Genomic DNA, 24458 nt, shown 5'->3' with positions numbered 1-24458 from the left:
GAATTTCATTCCGGTTATCTGGTTTTCCGGTTTTCTGATTTCTGGATAAGAGGTTCTGCACTATAGTACTAATTTGATTTATTTGTATGTTTTTGTAATTTCTGGTACTTCATAATTCTTCGTTTTTTATTTTAATTAAAACTGTATACTCCTTCTTCAGGTTCAGCGAACTGTTGGGAAACAGATTGAGATGGTGGAAAGTATAGGAAAGGGGCGTTTTGGAGAGGTATGGAAAGCCCAGTTACGAGATTATTATGTTGCTGTTAAAATCTTCTTTACAAAAGAAGAAGCCAGCTGGCAACGAGAAACTGATATATACAAGACAGTTCTCTTAAGGCATGAAAATATATTAGGTATGGTGATATATAAATGTTTTCCTTAAATTTTTATTCTTTATTTTAAGGTAATGAACATATCTTTATTTTTTAACTTTTTTAAAAACTTCTTCAAATGAGAAAAACTATCATTTCAATAGACTGTTGGAAGTTCTGTATTGGGTATTTTAAGGGAAGGGAGTCATTTGTATTTATGAAATTAAGATTAATTATTTTTAAATATATACATATATATCTATATATTTTGCAATTTTTGCACATTAAGGGTACACAACTGTGTCCCATGTGCTACTCTTGCATGTTAAATATGATTTTCCACATTCCCACCAAAAATTCGAATGAAAAAAACTTACTATATTTAATAATTGTTTCTCACACTAATTTCAATGCACTTAAAACATCATAACATTAAAATTAATAACTGCAGAAGTGATAATTTAAGGTGTCAAAAAATTTAATCTTTAAACTTATTGAATATTTTTTAAAAGAAAATTCTCTGTCACAAAACATAATAAAAAATAAGTTTACCAGTACATTTAACGGCATTGGTACCTTGAAGAACATTATTTTACTTTGGTTACTTTTCCCCCTTTTATTAACATTTGGTTTCTGAAGTCTCCTCCCCCCCTTTTTTTTTCACATAAAAAAGAAATTAATGGTATGAAGTGATCCGCATCTGTTTTGGTGCTCTTATTTTCCACCTATCTATCTGTATGTATAATAAAACTGCATTGAATTTTCATTTTCTTTTTTATTTGTTTTCGGAATTTAAAAAAAGAATTATAATAAGATTTCTAAAAGTGTAATTTTAAAAATTTTAGTAATTTTTTATTCACCAAGTCTCTATTAATGAGATTTTGCTGATAGAAATTTATTTACTTAGCAATATGTTTACAATAAATTTTAATCCAATTGTTTTTATTTACTAAATGTTTAAGGCTTAAATATTCATTTTTTAATAGTCAAATTAATTAGAAAGATGTTAATTTTATTCTATAGTTCATTATCAATTTGTCTATTTTTTAGGTATTACTTAAATGAGATTTTTATACACTTTAGCTATAGACAGAAAAGTATTGACTATTGGCTAAAGGGTTTTTGAATAGGAATAAAGAAACTATTATTTTTACGATTTTGTCTATAACCTTGCCAAACTACTGTTTAACTACTGTTTATTATAAGGCTGATTTCATAAATTTTTAAAAGGTTTCTTGTTCATTCATGTTTAAAATTTTTGAAATTGTTTTATTTTTAAATTTCTTTCTAACTTATGTTTTTATTTGGTCATAGGCTTTGTTGCAGCTGACATAAGAGGTAATGGTTCATGGACACAGTTACTGCTGATTACAGATTACCATGAATTGGGATCATTGCATGATTTTTTAAAAGTTTGGGAGTTAGACTACACAGACATGTTGAAGCTTGCCCATTCATCTGCATGCGGTGTTGCTCATTTGCATAATGAAGTTACAGGAAAACAAGGTTATTTACAACTTTTTATTTTCATATTAACACAGCTTTTTAAAAGATTAATTTTCATTAATTTTTAAAAGATTAATGAATGTTAATGTTTTACAATCTGTTTTTTTTCTCATGTCATACTCATGTTTTTTTTTTAAATTAGAATTTTAGGCGATACTATTTCTTATATTTGTTTTATGATTGATAAGAATTATAAATTGAAAGTCTCCTGTTCGATACCAATTGATTGATTTCTACGCTGGTTCGTTTGTTAACAAATGATTAAAATAGAATGGACTGTATTAAAGATTTTTATTATGATTGGTGCTACGAGCACGCTCATGCTATAAGATCAACAACTAGTTTTCAACTGATTAGGGTTACAACAAACGGTGGCGAGGATGCTGAGACAAAGATGCCAAGTTGGCGCTATATTTCTGAGATATTGAACATCCACCCGCCGTTGAATTATATTCAATAAACATACAAATTAGCATAACAATGGTACATAAACATATTCCAATATAAAATTTACGAAGATTGAATAAATGCTGTAGGTACACATTATGAGAAAATTAAAACACATCTTTTTTAATTGTCCAATGGCAAAATACACAATTAATTAATGCTACGTTTAACAATTCCCTTGCTCGTTTTAATCTCCGCTACTCTAACCTTTCCATCCGTTCCAGGAAATAGTTTTAAAATTCGTCCCAAGACCCTCTGATTTACAGGAAGATTATCCTCCTTTATTAAAACCATCGCATTTAAAATTATGTTTGTTTTCTCTACCTTCCATTTTGTTCTTTGTTGCAAATTGTTCAAATAGTCGCGAGACCACTTAGTCCAAATGTATTGAACAATTTTTGTCAACCTTTGCCATCGAGAAAGTCGGGTTTCCGATTTATCCAACAAACTTGGTTCAGCTATGGCAGTTATAGATCTTCCAACCAAAAAATGCCCTGGTGTCAGAGCATCCAGGTCATCAATATCATCTGACAAAGGTGTTAATGGCCGAGAATTTAGGATTCCTTCGACTTGTGCTGTTATTGTATGGAATTCCTCAAATGTTAATTTTTGATTTCCTGCAGCTCGTTTTAAGTAAAACTTAAAGGATTTGACCCCTGCCTTCCAGAGGCCCCCGAAATTTGGAGCTCTGGGAGGAATAAAATTCCAAACTATCCCTTCAGATGCCAAATAGGATGCTAGTTTATCGTCAGGAAATCTAGTTAAATTCTGCAATCGCTGCAATTCCCTTCTAGCCCCAACAAAGTTTTTTGCATTATCAGATGATATCGTAGCACATTTGCCACGCCTAGCTACAAAACGCTTTAAAGTAGCAAGAAAAGCATCGGTTGTTAAATCGGAAACAACTTCTAAGTGAATCGCCTTCGAGGCTAAACACACAAATATTGCAACATAAATCCGTTGGAAATTCCCTTTTCTCTGGTGTTTATATTTAATTTGGAAAGGGCCGCAATAATCAACACCAGAATGCAAAAAAGGATAATTAGGGTTTACTCTTTCTCGAGGCAAGGTTCCCATAAGTTGATTTGAAACAAGGGGTTTATGTTTAAAACAAACTATGCATTTATGTACAATTTTCCTAGCTATCGATCGACCACGAAGTGGCCAAAACCTTTCTCTAGTGCAATATAACAACGCTTGAGGTCCTAAATGGAGATTTTTGATATGCAAATGAGTCATTAACAATTTAGTGAAAGGATGGTCTGCAGGAAGTATAGCTGGATGCTTTTGAGAATAATCCAGAGCAGCATTATGCAAACGACCACCGACTCGGACAATTTGATGACCATCAAGGAAAGGATTTAAAGAGTTAAGTTTACTCTTACCTGANATTTAAAATTGGGCCATTCGTCAAATTTACCATGAAATACCGGTAGTGGTATCTCGGGTAGTTTAATTTCTAGTTTTGTTTTCGAATCAGCCTGAGATATTTCATTTTCACAATTAATTATTGAAGGTTTAATTATCAAAGAGTTAAGAATATCTTTAATTCTTACCTCCAGAGCTTCGAGTCTGTCTACTGTTCCCTCCAAGTCCGTTTCTACTTCAGTTACCTCAGGGTCAGTTATGTCTTTTAGCCCATAATAATGCTCCTTTAATTCAGCAACTTTTTTATACAATTGTTCCACACGCTTCAGCTTGACCTCTAATTCAGTATGGTTATGTTCCTTCGTCTGGTCAATGTATGTTTCTAGCTTTGTTATGGTACCTTTGACGGCACGCTTCGATCTATTTAGTTTTTCTTTTTCCATCTCCGGTTTTTAAGGATCACTAATGTTCGATACTAATTGATTGATTTCTACGCTGGTTCGTTTGTTAACAAATGATTAAAATAGAATGGACTGTATTAAAGATTTTTATTATGATTGGTGCTACGAGCACGCTCATGCTATAAGATCAACAACTAGTTTTCAACTGATTAGGGTTACAACAAACGGTGGCGAGGATGCTGAGACAAAGATGCCAAGTTGGCGCTATATTTCTGAGATATTGAACATCTCCAATTTTAAAATACTTTAATTGGGAATGATTTGTTGAGTGAAAATAAATGTATTAATTGACTTCAAATTTTGAAAGCATACCAACTCAATTTTAAACATATCTATAAATTTATAGTCTGCAATTACAAAAAATACAGGATTATATATCAAGAATAAAGAAAAAGTGTTCACTGTATGATTTAACAATATTTTTAAAATTTTCTTCCGCAGCTTAGAATATGATTTTAACTGTAAATCTAATAAGATGAATTTGTAAATAAATTTACTTCCTTCTAGGTTCCTAAACTGTTATTTGTCTTAGCTGATAAATATACACTCTATTCTAACCATATATTTAGATTTTAAGATTTTAATTTATTAAGTGATATCAAATATACTAATTTAGTGTAAAGTAACACATTGTGGTATTTCTTAATATAATTTGCTTTTTGACTCAGTTAGGTGTATTTTGAATATAATTCAAAATGTATTTTGAATATATATTCATTGCTGCCCTTTTGGGTTTCTTCCAAAAGAATGCCCAAATTTGAGCTTAAATGACTTCAATTTAATGACTTCTTGATTACATTCAACTTTACAAATTTTCATGCCTTATTTAATTTCTAATGTAATAATCCTATATAGAAATTATAACTCTTCTACTGTCTAGTAATAATTGTTTGAATTGTTTCCTTTTGCAGCTATTATATTTTAAACTGCAAGTTTATTTGTGTAAATTATCACATTTATAATAATATACTTAGAACTATAGTGTAGACTATTCATTGTTGTTGTTTCTAATGCCACTTGCCACACGGGCAAGCCTGCTTGGTCAAACCGTGTAAATTTAAGGCAGAGTGTGCATTTCTTGTTTTTACAGTGGCGCAATCCTATGGCCAAGAATTTGTCTTCAGCCATACACACGTCACAGCCCGTTTTATAGGGCGGACCCATTCTTTCATCCATAGATCATAATTTTGATCCGAATCAGAGAACGATCGATCTCCAATCCAGTACCCCCAGAGGTATTGATTTGTTATGTGAACATGGAGGACTTTGTGACTCGACAGATTTAGCATGCATCAGTCACCATTTACTACACGGGGAGTCTTCGGCCGGCGGGGTTCGAACTCTCAGGCATGGGCTCAGCGCCCTACCGACCAGGCTATCCCAGTCTTAGACTATTCATAGTTTTATGTTTTAAAAAGGATAGTAAACTATATATACCCTGATTTTGGGTATTAAACTAGAGTTGGTGTTATTTACTAAAAAGGCAGGGGTAAATACCTGGGCAAGTATCCATATATAAATACTCTACCACTGGATATTCACTTTACCCACATCTATTGGCAGAACCTGACTGTTGTACTGGACAGAAAACTTTTTTTCTTCTGTGTAGTAAAAAACTCTTTGTAAAATTTTAGATTTAGTTATTAAATTCAATTTTACATTAGCCTTTCATAAATTAGTAAAATAATCTTAATAAGAATGTATTATCATGAAAGTTGGAGAAAATATTTAATTTAATTCACCTTTCATAAAATTAGTTTATCTAAAAAAAAAAAAAAAAAAAAAAAAAAAAAAAAAAAAAAAAAAAAAAAAAANAAAAAAGAACCTCTTATTATGTCTTTTGCTTTTGTATTAAATTTTATTTTTTGTACAATTGTAAACAACTGTCAACAAGTAAATGTATTTTCAGGTAAACCGGCCATAGCGCATAGAGACATTAAAAGTAGAAATATACTAGTAAAAAAAGATAGAACTTGTGTCATTGCTGATTTTGGATTAGCTGTAAAATACAAAAGGTAAGCAAAATTCAAATGTCTCTTGATTTTTTCCCTTTTTAATGATTAAAGTAATTGCAATATATCCATTTTATATGGTAATGGTGATATGTTGTGAATTATTGATATTTTTTTAATTTGAGGGAATTCATTTAAAAATATTTTTATCATCATATCGTAAATACCATATCTACTGATTCTAGAATATCATACCTGCCAAGTCTTCTGTTTTTTAACGAAGACTCCCGTATTCAACAACTATCTCCTGTTTATCTGTGTATTCTCTAATTTCTCCATATTCGTTGAAGAAATTTAAAAAAAAAAAAATTGGTGATAAAATATCGGCTAATGGCAAAAATACTTCTCTTATTCCTCAGCAGATGGTGCTATTGTTAGTACTGTAGTATGTTGAGTGTTAATAGTCTAAGGTTCAAATCTACTGGTCTTATTCTATTGTTTAAAAGAAATCTCCTTTAGATTAATATTTATGTGCATATTTTTTACTTCGCTAAATGTAAGTGCTTATATTATTTCCAATTTTGAATTTCTCTTTTTGACTTACATGATTGTGCATGAGGTAACAAAACTTTACTTGTAGCCTAAAAAATGTCGCCAGTAAAATCTCCGTTATTTTATTTCTCCAGTGTTGGCAGGTATGGAATATGCTTTAATTACTTATAACAACACTGATTATGATAATGTGGTAATTGATAATCATTGAATCTAATCGTATCATAACTATTATCAGTATGATATGGATATACTTATCAAGACCGATATTATGTACTTCAATAATAGTTGTCTAACTCACTCAGTAAGCACCTTCGATTAAGATAAACACGTAGAAAATATTGCGAAGTTTTGAGCACCTCAAACCTATTGCGTGTTTTGTCTTCAGTTTTGTATTATAATTTCATTAGTTATCTTACTGACACCTTCTGTCTTAAATCAGGGTTATTACGTGCCTTAAAAGTGCTTTGTTTTACTTCACAAAAATTAAGCACTCTGAAAAGTCCTTATTTTAGGTTTGTGGTGCTGAAAAATCTTTAGCTTTCTTCAGCAAAAAAGAAAAAATGTTGCGCTTTTATATTTTATTTTCAAAAATCTAAATATTATGTTTTTTTTTTGTACTGTGATGTTATTACCATATGCATTCGAATTTGAGTACCTAATAACTTTTTGACACGTTCAATTCATGATGATTTCACATCAATTTGACGATAGATTTTTATAAAAATAATAACTTTTTGACACGCTCAATTCATGACAATTTCACATCAATTGGATGATAGTTTTTATAAAAATAACTTTTTGACATATTCAATTCATGACAATTTCACATCAATTGGACTATAGTTTTTTTATAAAAATAACTTTTTGACACTTCATGACGATTTCACGTCAATTGGACGATAGTTTTTTATAAAAATAACTTTTTGCCATGTTCAATTCATGACAATTTCACATCAATTAGACGATAGTTTTTTATAAAAATAACTTTTTGACACGTTCAATTCATGACAATTTCACATCAATCGGACGATAGTTTTTTATAAATTTTTTTATGTATTCCATGTGTATTACACTTTTAGTATCCAATTCATTTGACACAAAATTCGTTTTATGAATTCTTGAAATGAAATTAATTTCTTATTTCATGTGGATTTGAAGCACGCTGCTAATTTAATCTTCTAAAAATAGTGTTATCTCTCTCACAAAACCTGAAATTCAACCCCTTATCAACTCCTACCAAATGTACAAATACTTGTAAATGAAAAATTTTTTTATTTCTATGGTTCAGTCTGTTTGTTCACGATCTAATTCAATTTAATTTCATTCCTTTTTATCATTAAATTAAATACAAGGTCATTGTGCAGAGTAGTCAAGGTCAGGACATAAAATTTACTAATCCCCTAATCCTAGAATGTTTGCTAATTTTTTTCTTGTTTATTTTTTCAAAATTCAAACTTACAAAGCAATTTTTTGATCTTTAAAACATTTGGATGAAACCTGAAGCTTCAATTATACTTATGCATTTTAGTGATACAAATGACTTAGACGTTGGTGCAAATACCAGAGTTGGTACAAAGAGATATATGCCTCCAGAAGTGCTTGATGAGACATTAAATGCTTCACAATTTGAAGCCTACAGAATGGCTGATATGTACTCCTTTGCCTTGGTCTTGTGGGAAATTGCAAAACGTTGTGTAGTAAATGGTAATAATTTTCATTTAATTAAAATTGTTAATTGCATGGTGAAACTTCTTCCCATGTGTTGTACCTGCCATAATCAAAAGGTTAATTAACTTTTTTGGTAACTAATTTATTGGTATTATTTGGTACTAACTAATTTATCAAATGCTAGTATTTGAACAAGATTACAAGTGCAGTTGAACTCGTATATCGTAAGCCTTGATTTAACAAGATCCTTAATTAGGGTTGACTGGTTTGGTTTAGACCAATGTGGTTCAAATTACCATTTAAACCAGTTCTTTCTTTATTTTTTTTAAAAATAAAAACTAAACCTGTTTTGGAAATAAATATTTTATTAATTTATTTTTTTATAATTTTTTTTTTAAAAATTATTTATTTGTCAATTAACCCTTTGCTTATAGCACCTACATGGTGAAACCTGTTATTTTGGATCACGTGTTGTACCAGCCATAAGCAAAAAGTTAAAAAAGTTTTTTGGTAATAAATTTACTCACCAAATTTGTCAAATGCTACTATTTGAACAAGGTTACAATCGCAGTTAACTCGTTTATAGTCAGCTTTGATTTAACAAGATCCTTAATCAGGATAATCCTGTCTTAAACCAACATGGTTTGAACCACAGTTTAAGCTGGATATTTTTTTTTATAAAAACCATGCCCGGTTTTCAATAATTATTAATAATTTAAGTTTTTGTGGTTTATACAAATATTTTAAACCAGATGTTTTTTTTTCAAAATGGAAACCAAACCTGGTTTTTAATAATTTAATTTTTTATTATTTATGCAAATTTCTTTTGTTTAAATGGAGCAAAATAAAAAAAGTTTTAAAATATCTCATAAAATTTTTTTATTTTTGAGTTTACTTATTATGTAAATTTTTATTACTTTTTTCAAACATAAATATATAATTTTTAAATGTTTTCATAATTTAATAATATTTTGTTTTTTGAATGAAATTTGAAAGAAGTTGGTCAAATAGTTTCTAAGTAATAAAACTTCTAAGAAGTCATAAATTTAAAATTTTATTTCTCAAGAACTATTGAACCAATTTAGTCCAAATTTTTTAATTTTTTCATTTAAAATGACATTCTTAAAAATGATGTAAAAATTATTATACCTTACAATTTAAAATTTTGCAACTGTCTTAAAATAAAATAATAAAATATAATAAGCAATTGTTTAAAATTATTTTTTGTGAGGAATTATGTTTTAATAACAGATTTTAAAGTAATGTGCAAAAATATTTCGATTTGCTGAAAAGATTCTTAAAATATGGTTAAATATACAAAAAAGTCAAATTAACATAAAAGAGTTCAAACTTTTGACTGCTCCTTCTAAACCATTGGAATCATATTTTCCAGAGTACAGAACTCTTCTTTGTTTGAAGCTCAGATATCCAAATCTTTTTGAAAAAGACATGTTACTGCATTTTGTGTTTGATTTCATAACCTAAATGAATTATCTGCAAAAATCAATTAACATATTTAAGGTTAAGTCCTCAAACATAAGTAGGTAGGTAAAGGTTAAGTGGGAGATTGAGTCCTAATACAGGAAAATCCGATCATTAGATTAAAAACTATTGAGGTTGTTCACTTATTTATTTTATCACTGTACCAAAGTCAAGAAAAGCATTTACTAGGCATGTTGTTATAGAAACAATAGTAACATTCTATTTTATAGTAGATTAAAAAAGTTTAATAAAAAAATATTTGCAATTGAAATTTCGCTGTTCCTTTTAGAAAGTTCTACATTTAAACAGAAAGAAAATTTTTTTTTTTTTTTTTCTCTTTTTTCTTTTTAGTTTAATTGAATAACAAACCAAGTTCAGGATTTTTATCTTTTTCTTTGGTTGAACATTTCAGCATATTTTTAATATCCTTTTTTTTAAAAAAATTCTATTTTTAAAAACATTATAATTTTAAATAACTTCCATTAAAATAAAACTTTTTGTTATACACAAACAACATATGAAAATTAAATTTTTCCTGGTATTTATAAAACAATACAAATTTGCTACTATTTAAATTTAGTGTAGATATTTATTTAAAAATTTCTTAGTAATTAACATTTATTAAAAATCGTGAAATAGTATGAAAGAGCATATTCAAGTTTCATTTATACTTGCATGTCTGAAAACTTGAGTAATCATATTTAGTTTTTTTCGCAGAATTTAATTAAGGCTATATTATAATTATTTTTTAAAAATTATTTTTATAGACATTCATGAAGACTATCAACTTCCATTTTATGATTGCGTACCTACAAATCCTAGCTTTGAAGACATGAAAAAAGTTGTTTGTGTTGATAAAAGGAGGCCGACTATGCCAAAGCATTGGAAAGATTGTCAGGTAAATTACTTATTTATTTTACATTATTGATATATGAAACAAGGTTTTTGTAGTTTTCTTCTCCATGTAATGCTGATGTGTTGTATTAAAAATTACAAGATTAGAGAGTTGAACATTGATAGCTGTAATCCCAACTCATTGGCTGTTCAATTTCAGTTATACAATAAAATTAAATTACATCGCTGAAACTTTCATAACCTCACACTCACATTAAACATTGAGGTTAATTCTTTTGTTAAGCGAAGCCACTAAAAGTCAATAAAAGGATATCAGCTATACAAAAGCATAGCTGCCAACTGTCCAGAATTTTTCAGATTTGTTCCTAATTTTTAAATCTGATCTGATATTTTTATAAAAAATCCGAATTTTCCTAAAATTGCAATATTTGTGCTTTTAAACCAATCCCTTGTTCTGATCGCCACAATCGTGATTATTGTGCAGAAGTAATTTTCAGTAGCTTTTTATTGGAAAATACTATTCCTATAGCTGTTGCTGTTAGCTGTAGCTATAGCTGTTGTTGTTATTTCACTAAATTGAATCTTAAACAACTATTATTATTTTTTTAAAAATGTATTGTAGTATTTAAACATTTGTATCAGAAATATTTGCTTATGATGTAGTTTAATATTTACCTGTGTTTTATAATTTTGAGGAGAATAATTATATAATTATAGGTCATAGTTATTTCTTTAACTATTATACCGGTATTCCTAATTATAAAATATTAATATCATAAATTTCCCTCAAAAGTTAATGTTTATAGTTTATTTTACTAATTTACATAAGGTATTTAAATATATGTCTATTAATGTTATTATTTAATAGTTAAATTTTTGTCTTACTCTCGTAATTGGTGCGTATAATTTTGTCGCATAGAGTGTTCCTAATTTTTTATTCCTAAGGTTGGCAGCTATGCAAAAGTCAAAGAAAGACAGGTGCATTATTTAGTTAACATTATGTATGGATCTGACACTTTAATTTTTTGATGTGATTAAATTGAACACTTAAAATGAATGTTTTCTTTGAATTTTTTTTCCAGATTATGCAGGACATTTCTAAACTAATGCATGAATCTTGGAAGCAAAATGCATGTGCTAGACTTACCTCACTTTGTTTGAAGAAAAAACTTTGCAAATTGGAAGCACAACACAGGAACTCAAAACTTGTGTGATGTTAAATTTCATCACTCATCCTTCCTCCTGTCATGTGACTAAGGGTTTTAACTGACTTTTAAACAACCAAAGCGAACAAAACCCTTTCATTTTGATATTCTTGGTGCCTTCACTTTGTAAAATATATTAAAAGAATCTCAATGTCTGCTGTGCTTTTTCACAGCTCGGAATTACAGGTAAAGTGGAATACAGGTCTAATGGGACCTACTGCTCAATGTTGCATTAACTTTTTCGCAGGTCAAAAAAGGCATTTATATGAATTTTATCTTAATCCTTCCCAATCTGTTATTTCCGTCAACAGGGTTGGCAAGTTTCTGCCACGAGTGATAAAAACTGTTTGGGTTAAACAAAGATTTTATGAAAGTGGCAAAAATGGATTAATTTATGAAGTAAAAAGAATTTTTTTTTAAATTAAAAAAATGTAAATGGAATCAGTTTTTTTTTTAGTGATTTATTCACAGGTTCAAAAGCTCATTTAGCTTTTTTATCTTAATTAATTCCATTAGCAGGGTTGGCAAATTTTTGTCACTAGGAATAAAACTGTCCTCAATAAAGGAAAATTTTATTTAAGTAACAAAAATAAGAATAATTTAAAAGCTAAGAAATATTTTGGCTTACTAATAAATTTCACTTAAGTTTGATAATTCATAAATAAATATCTTTCACTGAGTTTCAGAAGATAAGCTTCTTATAGTGTTTTTAAATTAAGTATCACCAATAAGGTTATAGAATTTCTTCTTTTTATTTGCTTTCTACCAATTTTTGCCACGATCTTGATGAGAAAAACAATTTAGTTTGTTGATTTACAACCCCTATTAATCATCGTAATGCTTAGAAAATATTTTTTATAATTAGTGCATGGACAATCTAATTTTTTTCGTCACATATAATCATACATATTTTTTAAATAGAAATTTTTTTTTATTCTCTTTTTTATCATTAAGAGTTAAAAATTTAACTAATTTGAGTTGATCTCAAAATTGGAAGTGCAATTCAGTTCTTCCTGTTTTCTAAGCATTATTATTTTGGGTAAAAAAAATATGATAAGGTAGCTCAGATTTATGTTTAGACAAATTAAGATTTATGTCTAGAACTTTCTGTGAAAATAATTATATTTTATTTTAAAGTTTTTAGGAATAATTAAGTATGTAAATTAGTGCAGAAATTTACTTTTTTCATTCATGTTGATTGAGAAAATATTTTTCAATTATTCAAACAAGGCTCTATAATAACTTTGTATTTTAAAATAATCAAATTTTTTAAAAATTATAGTTTATTATAATTATTTTAGTTTTGCTTTTATAAAATTATTAGGCTTGTAGAATTAACATGTTGTGGTTGTTTTCAAATATATGTTTTTTCATATCTATCGATAAAATTGAACAAAATTTGTAGAAATATAGATTAAATTTTTCTGTAGTTAATCTTATCTTCTTCTACCTAGATTACTAGGAACATTCACTTGTATATTTCGTTTTGAGAATTTTGTATGTAGTTTTAACTGTTTTGGCTTATTATTTTTATGTTAACCAATTTCTATATCATTTGAATTAAAATTTCTCTACAAAATATTTTTTTAATCATGCTTTTTAACTCATTAATTTGTTAGTATTTTTCATTTATTTATTCTATTCAAAATTTTAAAAAATTTTTTTATGTGATATATCACACTTATTTTTTAAATTAGTACTTTTATTTACAATAGACTCAAAAAATTACTTTATTTTTTTTTATTTTGGAGTTTCTTAACACGCTGTAAAACTTTGAATAACTATTTCAAATTAAAAATTAGCTGATATGATGAGTACCTCTTGTTTTTACTGAATATCAAAATGATAGCTCATTTTTCTATGAGTTCTTCTAAAGAAATCAGTTATTATTTTATTTTATGTACCTGCAATTTTTTAAATTTACAATATTTTTTCTTTTTAATACTTATGCATTCACATTCGCAAAAAATAGTATGGACAGAGTAGTCCTCTATAAATTCACACCAAAATTTAATTAAAAAAATTACAAGATTCAGTTAATTCTAAATCAAGTAAATAAAACTAAATCAAGTTATTTTTCAAAGTGAAAATATTGTATTAAACATTTTTTTTTGTATTGCTTAACTCCTCATTTAATTGCCTGCAAAATGGTCGAAAAAAAAAGTACTATTGAAGCACTTGTTCTTTGTTCTTAATTAATTTCTTTTAAAACAACATTTTGTTGTTGTGAAAACCGAATTTAAAATCAAATAAATTTATTACGTAGCTTTGTTTGTCTTTACCTGGGATTGATTTTTTAAAAACATTTTTACTCTTGTAAAGACAAAATTTAAAATCACTAACCAATAAGATTTGGTTTTCCTTCCTCATTCGTTCTTCTATTGTGGTCGATTTTTTTAAAGAACATTTTGTTTCTGTAAATGTATCACTTATAATCCCAAAAATATGAAAATTAATTTTTTTCCCCATTATAAATCTTCATTTGTGATAGTTTTGTTTAATCAAAATTTTTCGTTGGAAGACGAACATTTATAATTTTAAAAATTGAAAGAAGACAAACTCATGAGAAAACAGAATAAAATGTTTGATCATATTTTGGTCAATATTATTTAAACTGAATTTCTTGTTTTCACCTTGATTATAAGTCAGGAAAAAAATCATGTTTGATCATGTTATGGTACTAGGACTAGATTTCATGAGACCTAGTCAGCAGATAATTAGAAGTTTGCTGATTCTTAATGTACTACTTAGCGTTTTTTTGGGGGGTCAACTATACTGAGTGCATTTGTTATGCTACTGCTAGTTAAACAAATAATAACTTCTAAATTCACATCAAAATTTTATTTAAAAAAAATAATGCAAATTTTATATTAAATCAAATTATTTTAATCACATGTTAAACATTAGATATGTCTTATGTATTCTTCCACACCCTATTCTTATTTTTTTTATTGGGGTAAAAAAAGAAAAAGAAATTCAACTGAATCCTATGTTAAAATTTGGTTAGCAATAAAAAAGGGAATATATTATATTCAACTGAAAACATTTTCTTATTCTGAAAACTAATTGCGCAATTTTGATACAATTGTACAAAAAATATGGAAAGAAATAAAGCAGTGAATGTATTGGTGTAAATGTTTATATTAATTTTATTTGTACATTTGAAGGGTTTAGGGATGAGATGGTGAACCTTTAAAATGCTTCAACTAACAATTCTTTTTCTTTTCAATTTTTTTAAAAATTTTTTTTAATTTTTTTAAAAATCTAAAACAAATGTCAAAAGTACCATAAGTAACAAGTACCATACAGTTTCTACAGTCGATAGTAATAAATTTATTGATTGTACCTGCTCAAAGCTTTGTACATATCTACTTTTGCAAATAATTTTTGAAATTTTCAGTTTAGTTTTGGATTTCTCTTTATAATTCACATATGTATAATAATGTACACAGGGTGCGTATCGTTTTTAAAAAGTGCTGAAAGGTGCTTATTTTCGATTTTTGTTTTTTAAAAGCCCTTAAAGGTGCTTTTTTCATTGGGTGTTTTTAAGAAGTTTTTAATTTTCCCTTTTTCAAAATGAAATTTTCCCTTTACCTTGTTGATTTTCGCTACGAATTATGCAAAAAGCCACAGTTTACATTGTTCTATCCAACGTTTTCTCAATTAAATTCAACCCCAATTTATTTCGGCATATTGTCAGTCCGTAGCGTATGAAAACGCCATTCGTTTTACATGATTCAAAATTTCATTCTTTTTGACAATGGTAAAAAGCAATGCTATAAGGTTTTTTTTTACATGACGTTTACAACAAGATAAAACTGTCAATTGTCACAAACTTTCTGACAATGCCTAATTATGATATTTTTTAAGTGCTTAAAAATATTTTTGAGTACTTGAAAAGTACTAAAAAGGTGCTTATTTTTTGTTGAGAAATTTGGCTACGCACCCTGTCTACATATACACACGTAATTTATAAGTAATGTATTTTTTAAAATTTTTTTAGTGATTGTATGCGAATAGAAGTAATTTAATTTGTACTTTTCGGTTGCCTCTGAAATACCTGCCATGGGACACTAAGTGGCATGCATGTTATAGAGGTTCACCGTCTCTGGTTTAGAACAATATAATGGTCAGCCACATTTTTTCAAATTACAAAAACTTCAATCTATGTGCAAAAGGTCAGGATTTCCATGTAGGCAATATGATGTTTTTGTGTGTTTTGTTGATGTTTTATGGAAATTCTGCAGACTTTTAAAGTATTTTTCTGGAAATAACAGTAAGGAAAAGTTTGATATAAATATATCACCTTTGGAAAAGATGAATCTTGTTTCTGTCTTGCCACAAACTCTTCAATTTTAAATACTATTTATTTTGTTCAACTAAACTGATTTATTTAAAAGATTGTCTAAAAAATTAAACTGTGAAAAAGGAAATTATTATTGTGCCAATCTTGCCCTCATATATTCTAAAATTTTTACTGTTTAAGCTATTGTACTATTAAGTTCATTTCTATTCTTTTTTGTGCAACTATTGCTGATTTTCTAAAAAGTTACACTATATAGAAAGACTATTTCATCAAAACACACTAACAAAATATCAATGCTAAATGACGGTAATTTGTTAAAAATACATTACAAAATAAATTAATCACAACATTAGACGAAGAATTTCATTTAGAAGTGGACTTTAGACTTCATATTTATTTATTAATTATGAAAAGAAATTCTTTAAATTATTATGATTAAAAAGATGCTGACAAACAGAAATTACCTTGTTTATTGGATACCTTTATATTTAAGCATATTACTTATGAAATAATGCATCCATTTTAAATTAATGGAAATTCAAAAAGATCGGTGCTCTGATAAAATATAACTGCTGCCATAATATAAATAGTTTTTTACCTGTTCCACAGTGGCCTTTGTGGAAAAAAATAAGTTTTTTAGTAAATATTACAGCCAGTATAATATCATACAGCCATATTATAATTTGATATCATCAATTTAATATTATATTTTTTACTTTCTTGATAAATTTTTTCAATCTGACATGAATTTTTATGTGGATTTCTAATACTCAGCATCAGATTAGATATTTTAATAAAACGTAAAATATCAAAAGATGGTAACATTGACATGGAAAACCCAGAAAAATATATTGGTTTGCTAATTATATACATTGCAAACTATTTTGAGATTTTTTTCACAAATACTATTAGTTTTTTAATTTTTAAAATTCAATTTCTAATACTTTGTTTAAAATTAATTTCATTATCGATTGTCAACCGAATTAAAGGCTATTTAGCCAACTATATTTTGAGGATATTATATATAGGTATATAATGCTAATGCAAATTTTTAAAGAAAAAAATTATAGTGATCAAAATTGTTACTTTTTAGAAAATCAGCTGTACATTTATTGCTCGAGGCAAAAAATGTAAAAATCAGTAAACATGAGATTATTGTTTTACTTTTCTGTGATATTTTTTAATTAAATTTAATTTGTACAAGGCAATATTTGCTAAAAAATGTTTAAATATTTCATTTAAATTTTTCTTTTATTAGTTGTTTTCTTTCTTCTTTGAATCCTCTTGAAAATTCCACCTGTCGTATTATTTATTTGTCAATTAAATTAAAATAAAAGCTTTAATTTATTTTTAATTTACTATTAATTATGTAAATAATGCAAAGAATAAAGCATATTGTGTTGCTAATAAAAAATTAATTTATTTAAATTCATTTTTTAAATAATTTTGTTTTTCCTTATTGCAAAAGTTTTTAAATTATGAATGCCAATTTAACGTTACTTACATAAATGTTTAAATTTAATGCAGGTATTAGTATAAGACCTACAAGTATAATCTTTTTTATCAAATTATGTAAAAATCTGACTCTATTTTCCTCTGCAACTCAATTCAGTTTAAAACTCAATTCAAGAATGAAACATCTGATGATAATCTGATTTGTTTTAAAAGTAATGTTTTCCTTTATTTATGTTAAGTGTATGAATTATATAAATTTTTTTAAAATCAAATTTTATTGCTTAGTATTTAATACTTAAAAAATAATTTTCTAATATTTATATGCATGAGAATGATAGAGATGAATTGAATGATTAAACACATACATATCACTGATTAGAAAATCTGTAATGTTTAGGAAATAAAATTGTATTTAATGCTGAATCTACTTAATGTTATATGTTTTAGCTTAAATGTTATGGAACTTTTTTTAAAAAGGATACTTTGTTAACGTTCATTCATTATTATTATTGTGCACTGTAATAATATGTGTTTTGAATTCTTGAAACATTTTTTTTTAATATAATATTTTTTATTGGCAAGTGCACTATGATATTGTAATAACATATTTCAAAGCTGTTTTTTTTTTTTTTTTTTTTTTTTTTTTTTTTTTTTTTTTTTTTTTTTTTTTNTTTTTTTTTTTTTTTTGTAAATATTCTTTACTGGAATTACCTAAAATAGGGTAAATGCTTGTAAAATTATTTTTTGTTTATTATTGGTTTTCATGATGAATTTATAATTTAAGTTTTAATTCATTTGGTGTTAAAAAATGTTTGTAAAATCATTACACAATGTTTAAAAAAATGATTCACATTTTGTAAGGTAAGAAATGTCTATAAAGTTTTTTTTTCTCTATATTAATAAAAAAGAAATCTGTAATACATAAAAGTTATTTCTCTAGTATTTTTTTTAAAGTATTGCAACACAATGTTGTGTGGAACATTTATAATTTGTTCAAGATATTTCTTACGTTATATAAAGTTTGAATATTCTGTTCTTTAATTTAAGAAAAGAGTTAAGTAAGAATTAAGTATTAATATAGTAACTATGTAAACTCATAAAAATATATAAATTTGGTGTATTCTATAAATCTACTGTTTAATAATATTATTTTTTCATAATTATGTAATAAATATATTATGTAATAAAATTATCCTTTACATAATTAAAAGTTTCGAAAAGCATTTTAAATCATTAAAACCTTGTTCATGTCCAATAATCATTTAAGAGTTATAATGTTCTGCGAAACATTGTTTTGTTTTTCATCATGAAATTATTGCACATCTAATGTTTTCATTACTATTTTTTAATATAATTTAGCAATAAACTGTGCCAAATGTGTAAGTTACTATAAAATATTTCTGTAGGGATTGTCTACATATAGAGATGTTTTATTTAGATTATATAATTGTCTTTATTGTATATCAATGTGTTTTTACTTATGTGTGTTTAAATGTTATTGTGACATGTATTAAGTAAATGTGTAAAAATTGCAGCAGCTGGGATGTTTACTATGTATTTAACCACCTTAAAATAGTTACTGCTCTTTTAATTAAAATGGTTTCTGAGACATTTTATATCGGGGCGCAAACTTTCAATCAACTGGTTTAAAGCCTGTTAATTTAAGTTTATAGATAATGTAAAGGAAAAAATGTAGTCTTATACATGTTATTTCATGCAGTAGTTATTAGTTGTGCATCTATTTTCTTGAAATAATATTTTCCTAATTTATGTTTTATTTCATCATTTGTAATTTAGCTAAATTAATTTAATTTATATTTTTTAAATTAAAAATAAATATATCTATTTTATTCAACTTTTAAAAAATTTATCTGAAGACATTCTGTAGTTATTTAAAAGATAAGTTTTGCATCAAGTAATGTTTCTAGTTACAACTTTTATTTTTGTAAAAATTTTTTGGGTCTTTAATTTTTTAATTATTATTTCTATTTTTGTGAATGAGATTTTTTTTAATTCTAATTTGTTTTAGATTTTAATAGTTAATGTAAAAATCTGTATTGTGAGATTTTCAGTAATTATTTTTTTTATTATTATTTTATATTATTTACTGAAATGTATATAATTTAGTTTAATTCGATTGGAATAAATTAGCTATGTACAGTGAAACTTCCATGAAAGACCATCTCCATATAGTGACCATCTCTATTTATGAACACTTTTGGAAAGCACAGAATTTTTTCAATAGTGTTTTTGAAGAATACCTTTAGGAGATAGGAGAGACCATTAAAACCTCTCTCAGCGACCGGGCCAACATGTGCACCAAATGCAAAAAAGTTCAAAAAATAAAACACGGAAAATATCAAAGCAAAAAATTTAACAAAACAAATAAGTAGATTAAAATGTATTCAAAATATTTGTGTAAGGCTCTTATTTAGAAAGCTCTTTTTAACGATACAACCTGCCCTAAGGGCGATGCTATCAATGGTTTACTTTTAGCATTGAAAGATATTTTAGAAAAAAATAGCATCTCAAACAAACAAATCTGTTCTCATTTTTTAAAGCTAACTAATTTTTATGATATAAAATTAAATGCAAATCAGAACAAAAAACATAATTGTTTATTTAAAATAGCTTTATCATTCATAATTGGTAAATTTCTTTTTGCATATAATTATATCATTTAGGATCATTTTTATCGATGCTAAATTTTATCCAGAGAGGTTTCACTGTATTTGTCCATTCTTTAAATTTAACTTTTTTTTAAATAAAGAAAATTTTTTGAATTAAGAATTTTTTTGTAATGCAACTATTTTAACAACTGTTAACCTAATATTTCTAAGATTTGCATCATCCCCTTTTGCTTAATTAAATCAGCATAGCATTAGTGTAATTTCTTCCAAAGCAGACCCTGCTCATTTTTCATCTAGTTAAGTGGAAAACTGAAATGCATCATTCTACAAGGCTTGCTAAATATCACTAACTTTTCATCTTTATTACTTTAATTAAAAATTTTAAAATTTAGAAAAGATTTTAATTTCAAAAATTCCCTTTAAAATTTATTATATCAAATATTTTTATAATTTATATTCTAAATTAAGATTCCTTTTATAGCATAATCTTTTTATAGCATAATCTTTTTATAGCTTTTAATGCAAATGACATGGCTGAGTCGTAGCGCTTCGCTCTCCCGTGCCACAGGTCTTGGGTTCGATCCTCGGGCCGGGCAAGGTTGACTTAGCCTTTCATCCCTTCAGTGGGTCGATAAATGAGTACCAAGCATGCTTGGGAACTAAACACTGGGGATTTCACGTTCGGCTGACCACCTAACCTGAACATCTGCTCCTGCACCCCAGAGCCCAAGGTCAGGAAAACTGAGATAGGCACAGTAGGCCCTCTATGGGCTGTTGGGCCACTGAGTTTAGTTAAATGCAAATAATTTTTCATCTTTAAAAAAGTATTAGTTTTTGTTAAAATAATATGATAGATTTTTTTTTTGATGTTTCATTATAGATTTATTTCATATTTTATATTTTTTATACATTTCTTAATTATACATATGTTTAGCTTACTAATACTATACTAGCTTATGTAACTTAATTTCAATGCACACATCCCTGCTGCTATTCTAATTCCGAATTAAAATTAAAATTGCCCAATCACTTGTACTTATTCTACTGTTAATCATCACATATTTTTATTGTTCTATCAATTAGAGGAAAATCATTAGAGGAGATTTTTCTAATGTACATTTAAGAATTTTTCTAAAGATGTATTGCAATTTGAATGTATTTGGGCCAATATCAGTTGTATGAATCATATCAACAACAAAAAAAAAAAATTACGAAAAAAAAGGAATTTTTATCATCACCCTATTCGGATTTAAATTGGAAGGTAGAGCACAAAAACTTGCATATCTAAACTATGTAATCAAAATTTAAACATTAGACCGACATTCTATATAACCATGGCTGCTTTTGTTTATTATTGTTTTTTGTATTTATTACTTTGTGGTGCCATATATTTATTGGTGTAATACATTTTCTTTATTGTATACATTATTTTCACTTATTGATTATTTATCACCAAATCAAAGTTTATTTCATTGTATATAACGGATTATATATTATGTTTTTGCATTCAAGTGATTATGAATTATCGCAATTTTATAACATGAATCGGATTAGTGGATCGGATAGAAAACGGTTAAGTGATTAATACACTGAGCTGTCATTGTAAAGGGTTTGGGTTTTATCCCCAGTGATGGTATGCAGCACACTCTGTTTCAGATCAATAGGTGCCAGCTTGTCGGGAAAGTGAAGGGGGTTGGAGCGCAATACTGACCACATGGCCACTTGCGTAAAGTGTTAGTCTAGAAACTGTGGAGCCTTAGTCTTTATGCTCCCTTAGCTATCAACTGGGTGTTACACGAGTGTTTTAATTTCATCAATTCCGGATTGTAGTCCATAAAAAATTTATTATTATCATTTTTTTTTGTAATTATTTAACAGAGCTCTGAATTATTATTGGTGTGTTAAACTGCGAGCATTAAAATTTGATTCGAACCACCATAAAATAATTATCAGTAGTCCTGCTGCTTTTGAAAATCATTGCTTATAGAAAAATAACCTTTTTCTTTAATTTCTTCTGTTTAACATTTATCCTAAAAATACAGGTATAATACAGGTACTTAAATACAGGTATCTCTGATTATTTCTGCTTAAGGCTGGATAAAAGATTCTGAATTTTTTAAAGTTAAGATACGAAAATTGTTTTAGTCAATTATTGTGCACTCTCAGCCTTTTATATATATAGTATATATGGTTTTGTCAAGAATATTGTCCTTAAAGTGTACACAAGAGTGCAAAACAATATTTAAATGAAAGTAAAATCAAATTGGTCGAATCATTAGTGATGAAGATGGAGTGAAAAGCATAAAACTATTTTAATTTTGCCTGATGAAATTATGATGTGTTTCTAATAAACATCTTTCAAACTCTGTTTTTGTCCGTAATAAAAAATTCCGAAATATTTTTAGTCCTACTTTCCCCTTATTTAGCCCTACTTTAGTTGTGATTAGTTAGATTTTAGTTAGAATTTTTTCTTGCTTAGATATTAATTTACAGCCCAATGTATATTTCTTTTAGTTTATATTTAATAAGGATTATAAAATTATGTATCAATGGCTGTGGTTATTGAATATAATTAAACAATTATATACATTTTAGACTATTTTCAGTTCAAATATCAAAATAAATTATTATTGAGTTATGTGATACGAAAAAAACACACATAGTAAATCAAAATTGCCAATTTCAAATTTATTTAAATCTTATAGCGTTTCTCTCTCTTTCCTTTTTAAAAGCGTTTTAGTTAAATTCATAATCACTTGGAATAGCAAATAAAATATATTTGTTCTGTGTACCTAAAAATACTGTTATGTAGTTGTGGGCTTCCGTTATGTATTATAGTGAAAATAGTTATCAAATACTGGTTTTAATGTAAGTTGATTTATAAAATCAACGTGAAATAATTGTACAGAAAAGATAAATTTATATTTATATAAAAATAGATTATAAAATATGATATTAATAAATCTTGATATAAAAATCACGAAGTTTTAATTTTGCTTGTGTCTTACTCGTGTTCTCTTCTATGCATTCTATGTACATATACTATAAAATACAGGGAATTTTGATTTTTTCTTTACAAACTAGGAAAATAAGGGAATTTTGTCTTTTTAAAAATGGTGACCATTCAAAGCGTAATCTATTGGATATTTAAGCTATACTAAATTATTTCACTTATTATAGCATTATTTAAGTATGTTCAGCTGTTTTCCCACTAATTAAAACTAATAAATACAGTTAGCCCTATATAGCTCACACAAGAGCACAGTAATTGTTGTGTTTCCTCTTAATATATTGTGTATAATATGTACAGGGAAAACACAGGGATTTTTTTTTCTAGATTTGAGTAGCGACCCTGTCAGTGTTATTACCACATGTCTGCCAATTTTCTACATTTTTGGGAAAAATTTCTTTTAGTTGCAGCTAAGATTATGTTTTAATAATGTTTTGATGATTCTTAGTTTTATAAATTTGATTTAAAGCTATTTTCCATACCGATACATGTAACTTATTCAAAAGTTCATATGAAACGACACTTCGTTTCTGCCCTCTCGTGGTGAGGCTTTTAAAATATTAGTATTATTACCGAAAATTCTAAAAGCTTTTAATTATTCTGTCATTCTGTAAGATATTTAGCAAAACGGATAGCAATTGGCAGCTCCGTTACCGATTTATGTTTCGTCTAATTCAATTGCTTTAAGAGTAAAATACAATTTCTTCTTTTTTTATAAAAATTATTTTTTAGTTATAGCAACTCTGAAATAATTAAAAAAAGCGTTCTGTAAATTGCATAATAAAAAGCTGTCGAATACGTAGCCAAAATTTTTAAGCGTCTTAAAATATCACAGTATATTAAATGTCGTCCTAACATCTTAGTTGTGAAATTAAATTTTTAATTATCTGACCACGCGTGATTCACTAATTATTTCATTATATCTTTTACTCTTTCTTTATGATTACATGTAGATTTTTTTCCGGATAATATGCTAAACTATTTTGCTTAGTTTTTTTCTTTAGCACGATTCCGAAGATATAATTGTAGTATAATTTGTTATCGGGAGAAATGCCTTATTTTGTTAAGCAGGAAATACTAAAAATCGAAATTTGTAAGAAGATTTCGAAGCCGTGCCAATTTTAGAACCATCTGATTTTTTAAAAAAAATGCAATAAAAAATACGCAATTTCCGAGCTCATTTTGATTAAAAATAAAGAAAAGAAAAAAAAACGTGGAAAGAAGGCTAACATACTTTTTACAGAAAC

The 24458-nt window shown here is 27.0% G+C and overlaps 1 protein-coding gene across 1 annotated transcript in view; it reads left to right on the top strand.

Annotated features, from left to right (window-relative positions):
* LOC107445266 (bone morphogenetic protein receptor type-1B) overlaps positions 1 to 18271 on the top strand; it is a 28751-nt gene extending 10480 nt beyond the window's left edge. Inside the window, exons 6-11 of the mRNA XM_016059620.3 lie at positions 161 to 353; positions 1626 to 1817; positions 6003 to 6108; positions 8129 to 8304; positions 10518 to 10648; positions 11688 to 18271. Of these exons, the coding sequence (XP_015915106.1) occupies positions 161 to 353; positions 1626 to 1817; positions 6003 to 6108; positions 8129 to 8304; positions 10518 to 10648; positions 11688 to 11819 (930 nt within the window). The 3' untranslated portion in view covers positions 11820 to 18271. The remainder of the gene's footprint in view (positions 1 to 160; positions 354 to 1625; positions 1818 to 6002; positions 6109 to 8128; positions 8305 to 10517; positions 10649 to 11687) is intronic.
* Positions 18272 to 24458: the final 6187 nt, after the last annotated feature.

The sequence above is a fragment of the Parasteatoda tepidariorum genome, chromosome 3 (genome assembly GCF_043381705.1).
Source record: "Parasteatoda tepidariorum isolate YZ-2023 chromosome 3, CAS_Ptep_4.0, whole genome shotgun sequence".
Taxonomy (NCBI): domain Eukaryota; kingdom Metazoa; phylum Arthropoda; class Arachnida; order Araneae; family Theridiidae; genus Parasteatoda; species Parasteatoda tepidariorum.
The sequence above is the reverse complement of the archived record's forward strand: the minus strand, read 5'-3'. Positions and strand labels throughout refer to the sequence as shown.